This window comes from Lactuca serriola, chromosome 1, assembly GCF_051521515.1.
Source record: "Lactuca serriola cultivar US96UC23 chromosome 1, Lser_US96UC23_V15, whole genome shotgun sequence".
NCBI classification, from domain to species: Eukaryota; Viridiplantae; Streptophyta; class Magnoliopsida; order Asterales; family Asteraceae; genus Lactuca; species Lactuca serriola.
In genome coordinates, this window is record NC_136408.1 from 80108482 (window position 1) to 80118061 (window position 9580).

The 9580-nt window shown below is 47.6% G+C and overlaps 1 protein-coding gene across 1 annotated transcript; it reads right to left on the minus strand.

Moving 5' to 3' along the window:
• Nucleotides 1-1513: 1513 nt before the first annotated feature.
• On the minus strand, nucleotides 1514-2011 carry LOC145057653 (uncharacterized). Its single transcript, XM_079005523.1, has one exon. The coding sequence runs from the start codon at nucleotides 2009-2011 to the stop codon at nucleotides 1514-1516; it is 498 nt and encodes a 165-aa protein (XP_078861649.1).
• Nucleotides 2012-9580: the final 7569 nt, after the last annotated feature.

The window sequence follows — 9580 nt, forward strand, 5'->3', positions numbered from 1 at the left end:
TTGTGCCATCTTGGAATCTTCATGATGGTTCTCGTTTGTCTGTTCGTGCCAACGCTCTGGAATTCTCGCGTCATGCCTTCCCCCCAGCTGCTGTTGAGGATATGGGAGCGATGGGTAATCCTGCCCTTGCTTCCAATATGGCTTATGCTGCTGCACAGGCGATGTTTTATCTTGTTGCAGGTTCTCAGCGTATCCACACCTTGGGTGAGGTGGAGACTACACATGCCACCTGTAGATCACGTGTGGCAAGCTTGGAGCGCCGTCTGAATGAGCTTGGTGATGATCTTTGCTCCTCCGAAAAGAAATGTGAATTGCTGGCGTCTGAGAAGAATGTTCTTGATGAGGCTAGGGCTGCATTAGAGGCCAAGGTTGATTCTCTCACTCAAACGAATGAAGGCTTAATGATCCAGGTTGAAAGTCTCGAGCGTGACGTCATTGACCGTGACAAGCTTGTGTCGTCGCTGCAAGCAGATGTGTGAGCTGTTCGTCGAGATTTGGATTGGCTGCTGCAAATTGGTGTTGTGCGTATTGTTGATAAGCTGATAGAGCATCCTAACTTTACCAATGCTATCAGTCTTATCCGCCATGCTGCATATGTGGCCGGGGTTGAATCTGCCCAGAAGGCTTTAAGTGGCGGTGAAAGTGGGGAGGTGGGTGCTAGTTCGTTGTCTGTCGGGCTTGTGGTTAGCGTAAGTGATGCTCTCTTATCCTTTGCTAGTATGGATCACGCAGGTCTGTTGGGTCTGGGAGAGATGGGTATTGATGGTTTGCAAGAGTTGTGTTCTTTTGGTTCAGAGGGCACTCCTGAGGATGCTGCGAGTCGTGAAATGGTGCTTGTGAATGACATTGGTGTGGGAGGAAATGGTAAGGATTGTGGTGCTAGTGGTGATGGTCGAGCAGGTGCTGGAGGTGGCGATGTTGATGAGGTGGCAGATGATAGGGAAGTTTCTGATGGGTTGGCTGGGAAAGTGAGTGTGGATGATGTTGTGGTTGGTGATAAGTTTGCTGGTGATGGTTCGAAGCCGTAATATTTCCTTGTTTTGTTTGGTCTATGTGCTTTGCTTTTAATGGTTGGATTGCCCAGAACAATGTTTTTTCTTTTATGTGTATGTGTTTGATATGCACTAAGCATTATCTATTATCTCCTTTTGTGTTTTGTGCTTGGCTTATTCGTTTATTGTCTATTGCTCAAGATGTGCCAAATATTTTGCTTTGTTTGTTATTATTGACATGCTAAGTGTTCACATTGAGTGCACTTAGCACTCATCATTTAGTCGTTGGATATCATTACACTAAGTATGAGAAATCATCAATTGCATTACTATTTAACCGCGGGTTTTTTTAAATACACTGAGTATTAAGCTCATGTTGCTTATGCATGAAATTTTATATATGTCGAGTACTAAACTCATGCCTTTAAATATAGGAATACACTTAGTATCAATTCTCATGTCACTTAGCATGGATAAATGTACTCTAAGTACCTCTAAGGTGCAACATATTCAATGGGATATCAACCAACTAGGGTTACATCATTCCTCTTCCTTAAAAAGAAATATTTCTTTAGGTTCCTAGCATTCCATGTTCTTGGAATGGGTCTTCCTTCCATCGTCTCTAATACATATGCCCCGTTCCTGTTTGCCTCTGTGACCCTATATGGGCCTTCCCATGTTGGGCCTAGCTTTCCCTGGGGCTGTGCCCGACTGGCCTCATTTTTCCTCAAAACATACTCGCCCACTTTGAAGGCATTCTCCTTTACCCTTTGGTTGTAATACCTTTCTGTTGCATGTTTATATTCAGCTTGGCGTAATCCCGACTCTTCGCGCTTTTCCTCTAGGATATCTAAGTTTATCCTCAGGCCTTGTACGTTGCTTTCCTCATCTTGGTTGGCCACCCTTAGCGTATTCACTGCCACTTCCATGGGGAGCATGGCTTCAGTCCCATATGTCAAGCTGAAAGGGGTTTCCCTTGTGCTTTTCCGTGGTGTAGTCCTGTATGACCATAGCACCATTGGTATCTCCTCTGCCCAATTCCCTTTTGCTTTGCCCAACCTCTTTTTGATCCCATTGACAATGGTTCGGTTGGACACCTCTGTTTGACCGTTCGCTTAGGGGTGTGCCACCGATGTGAAGCGCTGGCTTATCCCTTTGGCAGTGCACCATTCTCTGAATGGGTTCTCAGCGAATTGCAAACCATTGTCACTGATGAGAACCTTAGGTGTTCCAAATCTTGTCATGATGTTTTTCCACACAAATATCATGTGCCTCCCAGATATGCATGCCAATGGCTCAGCTTCAATCCACTTTATGAAGTAATCCACGACTACCACCATATACTTCAGCTTCCCTGGTGCTTCTGGGAATGGACCCACTATGTCTATGCCCCATTGGTAGAAAGACCACGGGCTGGATATGTTGCTTAGCGGCGCCGGGGGTTCCGCCTGGACTGGGGCGTAAGATTGACACTCCCCACATTTCTTGGTTACTTCTACTGCGTCTTGATGTATCGTTGGCCAGTATACCCCCATTCGTAGCACCTTTCCTGTCAAAGCCCTCGCTCCTTCGTGTGCGCCTACCTGCCCTGAGTGTGCTTCCTGCAATGTCTCTCTTCCCTTGGCTTGATCTAAACATTTTAGCCATGGAGACGTGAACCCCTTCTTGTACAACTCCCCGTTCACCATTGCGTATGAGGGCGCCTTTATACGTATTTTTCTGGCTTCGTCATGGTCGTCCGACAACACCCCTCTCTGGAGGTATTCCCGGAACGGTGTCATCCATGTGGGTCCTACGGGGGTCAGGATATTCACCTGCTGTTCATTAATGCTTCTCTCCCGGAGCACCTCCACTAAAGCTTTCTTTGACAGGTGGTCGAAACAAGTGGACGCTAGCTTGCTCAAGGCGTCTGCCCTCTTATTCTCACTTCTAGGTATCTGCTTGATTGTGAATTGGCCTAATGATTCTACCAGTTGCTTTACCATCTTTACATACCTTCCCATTCTTTGGTCTCTCACCTCAAAACTCCCATTTACTTGGTTCGCTGCTAACCTTGAGTCGGTTAGCGCTGTTACAGCTTTCGCACTCATCTGTTTGGCAAGTCGCAATCCTGCGAGCAGTGCCTCATATTCTGCCTCGTTGTTCGATGTATGGAAGTTGAAACGGAGGGCGTAGGTTACCTCTTCTCCTTCTGGGCTAGTCAGGATCAGACCCGCCCCTGAGCCCTCCCTGCTGGACGCTCCGTCCGTGTACAGGGTCCATGAACCATCGCCGGTAGGGGCCTCTTCAACTACCCACACCTTTTCTTATGACGGATTCCCCCCGTCAGGAATTTCTAGTAAGAAATCAGCCAATGCCTGTCCTTTGATACTTGTTCTTGGGCGGTAGTTTATGTCGTGCTCTCCCAGCTCAATTGCCCACTTGGCCAGCCGACCCGACGTCTCCGGCTTAAGAAAGATCTGTTTAATGGGGTAGCTTGTGAGTACCTCGATTTGATGTGCCTGGAAGTATCGCCTTAATCGTCTCGCAGCGTAGATGAGTGCTAGCACCAATTTTTCCAGCGTGGGATAATTGAGTTCTGGTCCTTGCAGTGCTCTGCTAACAAAGTATATTGGTCTCTGCTCTCCTTCCCTTTCCACAGCCAATATCGATGATATCGCTTCACCTGACGTCGATAGATACACTTGTAATGTTTCTCCCGGGATGGGGGTTGCCAGGGTCGGCAGCTTGTGCAGTGCCTCCTTGATTCTCTGGAGCGCCTTCTCAGGCTCATTCGTCCATTGGAAATTGTTTTTTCGATGCATCCCTTTAAGGTGTGGAACAGTGGCATAACCTTGTCAGCAGATTTTGAGATGAACCTACTTAGAGCTGTGAGCTTCCCGTTCAGACCTTGTGCATCTCTAAGAGAATTTGGGGTTGGCATCTCGATGAACTCGTCGACCTTGGTCGGGCTGGGCTGGACGCCTTGTCTAGTAACATAGTAACCCAAGAATTGCCCCTCTTCCACTCCAAACGTGCATTTGGCTGGGTTTAGTTTCATCTTGGTTACCTCTAATGTTTTGAAAATCTCTTCGATGTCTTGCAGCATTTTTTCTTCATTTGGGCTCTTGATCACCATATCGTCTACATATACCTCAATATTCCTTCCAATCTGCTTGGCGAATATCGAGTCAACTAGTCATTAGTATGTCACCCCTGCGTTCTTTAACCCGAAAGGCATCTTGGTGTAGCAGAACGTGTCATTGTCTATATAGAAGGCTGTTTTCTCTTCGTCTTCTTTGCTCATCAATATCTGGTGATACCCTTTGTATGCGTCCAAGAAGCATTTTAGCTTGTATCCCTGTAGCGACTCTACCTTCTGATCGATTTCCAGGAGTGGGTAGCAGTCTTTAGGGCATGTCTTGTTTAGATCAGAAAAGTCGATGCACATGCGCCACGACCCGTCCTGCTTACGGACCATAACTGGGTTTGCGATCCATGTTGGGAACGTCGCCTCCCTTACTATTCCGTCCTCCGTCAACTTAGCCACTTCTGCATTGATTTCCCCGTTACGGTCTCCTCCTTGTACCCTTTTCTTCTGCTTAACCTCTTTTACCCCTGGTTTGATCATCAGCTTATGTTCGATGACCTTCCTTTCTACCCCCACCATATCCGTGGGGGTCCAAGCAAATACATGTTTGTAGCGTTTGAGCAGGTCAACCAGTGCTCTTCTTGTGTGGCTTGGGAGGTCGCTTCCAACATCGATCGGTTGATCGGGATATCCCTCATTGATTACCTCCTTTCCTTTTGCCAGACTACCCCTGGGCCTCTTGGGCCCTTTGGTTATTTCTGTTGGCTCCATAATCGTATAGCACCGCAATTCTCTGGGCAGAGTGGCTAGAATCGTGGCTTCGCCCTTTAGAGTGTCGAATTTCATGATCTCATGCATGGTTGAAGGTACGGCCCCTAGCTTCAGGAGGGCGGTCCTTCCCAATATGATGTTGTGTTCCGCCGAGTGCCGAATGACCACAAAGTCTATCAGGGCAGTTTTCTTTTGCTGCTTGTCGTGGCTAGTGATTGTTAAGGGGAGGTGAATCGTGCCCAACGGCCACAGGCTGTGGCCGGTGAAGCCCACCAGCCTGCCCATCGTAGGTCGCAAATTGTCTTTCCAGCGATCCGGGAGGAGCCGGAAACAATGCTCATATATGATGTCTGCTGAGCTCCCGGTGTCGACATAGACCCTATGGATAGTCACGTCCTTGATGGATGCCTGTATTATCAGTGGGTTGTCGCCCTTCCAACCGTCTGGCCGAGGATCCTGTATGGAGAACATGAGCGCGCGTGCTGGCGGTTTAACAATGATTTGCTCTCCCCGCTGTTCCCCCTACTTCTTTTGCTGCGTATCATGAATATCTCCTTGGGCTGAACTCCTTCGCGGGATGGACCCTTGGCGTTCTCAGCATCGAATTTGGCGCGTAGGCTTCGCGCCACCTCCACTAGGTCTCCCTTAAGTTGTTTCTCCTCCATCTCCTTCTTTAGCACCGAACAGCTAGCTGTATCATGGGTTTTGCTTTTGTGGTATTCACAGTACCGACTCTTGGGAGAATTGGCTGGCTGCTGTTTCTCGGACACTGCATATACTTCTGGGCGGCAACCCCGTCTGTCGTCTTTAATAAATGGTCGAAAACGTGGTGATGGTCTTCTTGCTTAGCCATAGTGTCTTCCTCCCCCTCGGAAGTCCGTGTGGGTCGGGTGGCGATGTCTAGTCACCATAGCCTTCAAGTAGGCCTGCTTGGCTGCCTCAGCCTCTTTCTTCCGTAGGTATCGCTCCACTCCTTCTTTCAACTCAGCTCATGTTAGAGGCTTCTTTCCCATGAGTTTTTGCGAGAGGGGCCTAGGCAGGAGTCCCCATGTGAAAGCACCAGCAATGAGCCCTTCGTCATGCCCCGGTACATCCAGCGTAGCGTTTATGAACCTTGTAAAATATTCTCGAACAGTCTCCCCCTCCCTTTGTTTGCAGCCTATAATTGAATGGGAATCGCCTTTGTATTTACGTAGCTACATGAAGTTGGTGAGGAAGAGGTATTTGAGCTGAGCGAAGTTTGAAATGCTGCCCGGGTGTAGCGTTTTGAACCATGTGCCGGCGTTGCCATCGAGCGTCGTCGGGAAGTATGTGCACCAAAACTTCTCGTTAAGTTTTAACGACGTCATCGTCCATTCATACGTATCAATGTGGCTATCTGGGTCGGTGGTTCCATTGTACATTTTAAGCGTTGGGAGCTTCGCGGTGTTTGGTATTTCGTAATCCAGCAGCTCTTTAACGAACGGAGATGTTACACTCCGGGAAAAACCATCCTGGTTTAGAGCAGTTGACGTCCCTTGCTGGTACTGCGAACTCATTCCATGCTGTAGGGGCGTAAGGTAGGTTGGGCTTGGTCCATAAAAAGGGGTATGGTTGGAATGGTAACTGAAGGGGATGGCTAGTGGAGAGAGGGTGCATGGATGTAACAGGGTTGAACATTATCGGCTGTTTTAAGCTGTTGTTCGGGTGAATAGTCGGTCCAGTCCATGCTCCTACTGTTGGGTACACGGGTGGTGAGTTGTTCATCATGATTTGCGCCAATGGTGGTAATAGCGTTGCAGAATTCTGTCCACCATTCGTCTGGAACGATGTGGGTGTTACGAACGACGGTGAAAGGCTGAAAATGTGGCTCGATGGAGGTGCAGTTGAGTGGACTGTCCGCGTCTGTTGCAGCGGCGGCGCAAAGAACGATGGCGTCTGAAGCTGTGTGGGCGAAAGTAGCTCCACCGGAGTTGCTCTTTGCTGAGAAGACAGCGGTTGCAAAATATTTCCGGCGGCTGTTGTAGAACTTCCTTCGCCCAAAACTGGCCTATTGGTCGCTATAGGCGGTGGCGTTTCGTCCAACGTCGCCATGGGATGTATGGGACTAACTGGTCGTCCCTTGCTACCGTTGGACGCCATTGATGCTTGATTTCGTGCTTTTGTTTGTGTTTTTCGTCTCACAAACGTATGGCGCCAAATGATGGAACCTTGCTCTTGATGAGACCTCGCTTCTAACTCTAAGGTGGGACTCTCTTGGTTGCCTGGGTGTATCTGCAAAGTCACAAAGAACAAGGGTTGTCAGCCGCTTCTCGGGAGGAGTTCCCGGGAGAACGCTCCGATGGTCAAGTTAGGATGGCTCTAGGGTTTGTTTTGTTCTCTTTAGATCGGTTGGGGAGCTTACCTCGCTAGTATGAGAATGCGTCCTTTTATACCTAGCGCTCTTGCCTGGTCTGTACCAGACATGATCGCTTTTTGGGGAGACAGGATCAGAGGGGCTGATTGGAGGGTCATGCGCCTTCCACTGTCAGAGCACTCTCATTGGCTTTGACGGTAATGCTCTGATCCCACTTTTTGTCTCCTGGCCGTACTTTTGTCTTGGAACGAAGAGTGTCATTTGGCGGGCGCGAGCCTTTCGCCTGGGCGTTCCGCTCCCGGGGGCGCCAGCGGGCGCTGAGCCTGCTGGGCTGGATCTAGCTGGTGTGCCCGGCTCTAGGGCTTGGATGCAACTCTGCTGTGCTGCCCTAGCCACGTATATATATATATATATATATATATATATATATATATATATATATATATATATATATATATATATATATATATATATAGGACGGTTCCCTTGAGATTAAAAAAATTAGAGATCTTGAGATTAAACCTCAGCCACGTATTTCTTACTTACCGCTCTAACGTTTCAGCGTACCGGCAGCAACGGACTATGCCTAATCATAAATGATTATATGGCAGAGAGGTATAATCATATATGATTATACATGTTTATACATATATGTTTAATCATAAATGATTATACATATATGTCTGTTCACAGACTGAGTAATCATATATGATTACGACAGTTGGTGGCAGAAATAGTGGTTGTGACAGAGATAGCGGTGGTATAAGTAACGGAGGTGACAGTGGTGGAGTCGGCTGGTGTCATAGGTGGTGGCGGTGGCGGTTATGGTGGTGGGGATGGTGGCGGAGGATAAAGGAATGGGCGGCGCTGTGCCATCTTGGAATCTTCATGATGGTTCTCGTTTGTCTGTTCGTGCCAACGCTCTGGAATTCTCGCGTCATGCCTTCCCCCCAGCTGCTGTTTAGGATATGGGAGCGATGGGTAATCCTGCCCTTGCTTCCAATATGGCTTATGCTGCTGCACAGGCGATGTTTTATCTTGTTGCAGGTTCTCAGCGTATCCACACCTTGGGTGAGGTGGAGACTACACATGCCACCTGTAGATCACGTGTGGCAAGCTTGGAGCGCCGTCTGAATGAGCTTGGTGATGATCTTTGCTCCTCCGAAAAGAAATGTGAATTGCTGGCGTCTGAGAAGAATGTTCTTGATGAGGCTAGGGCTGCATTAGAGGCCAAGGTTGATTCTCTCACTCAAACGAATGAAGGCTTAATGATCCAGGTTGAAAGTCTCGAGCGTGACGTCATTGACCGTGACAAGCTTGTGTCGTCGCTGCAAGCAGATGTGTGAGCTGTTCGTCGAGATTTGGATTGGCTGCTGCAAATTGGTGTTGTGCGTATCGTTGATAAGCTGATAGAGCATCCTGACTTTACCAATGCTATCAGTCTTATCCGCCATGCTGCATATGTGGCCGGGGTTGAATCTGCCCAGAAGGCTTTAAGTGGCGGTGAAAGTGGGGAGGTGGGTGCTAGTTCGTTGTCTGTCGGGCCTGTGGTTAGCGTAAGTGATGCTCTCTTATCCTTTGCTAGTATGGATCACGCAGGTCTGTTGGGTCTGGGAGAGATGGGTATTGATGGTTTGCAAGAGTTGTGTTCTTTTGGTTCAGAGGGCACTCCTGAGGATGCTGCGAGTCGTGAAATGGTGCTTGTGAATGACATTGGTGTGGGAGGAAATGGTAAGGATTGTGGTGCTAGTGGTGATGGTCGAGCAGGTGCTGGAGGTGGCGATGTTGATGAGGTGGCAGATGATAGGGAAGTTTCTGATGGGTTGGCTGGGAAAGTGAGTGTGGATGATGTTGTGGTTGGTGATAAGTTTGCTGGTGATGGTTCGAAGCCGTAATATTTCCTTGTTTTGTTTGGTCTATGTGCTTTGCTTTTAATGGTTGGATTGCCCAGAACAATGTTTTTTCTTTTATGTGTATGTGTTTGATATGCACTAAGCATTATCTATTATCTCCTTTTGTGTTTTGTGCTTGGCTTATTCGTTTATTGTCTATTGCTCAAGATGTGCCAAATATTTTGCTTTGTTTGTTATTATTGACATGCTAAGTGTTCACATTGAGTGCACTTAGCACTCATCATTTAATCGTTGGATATCATTACACTAAGTATGAGAAATCATCAATTGCATTACTATTTAACCGCGAGTTTTTTTAAATACACTGAGTATTAAGCTCATGTTGCTTATGCATGAAATTTTATATATGTCGAGTACTAAACTCATGCCTTTAAATATAGGAATACACTTAGTATCAATTCTCATGTCACTTAGCATGGATAAATGTACTCTAAGTACCTCTAAGGTGCAACATATTCAATGGGATATCAACCAACTAGGGTTACATCTTTCCTCTTCC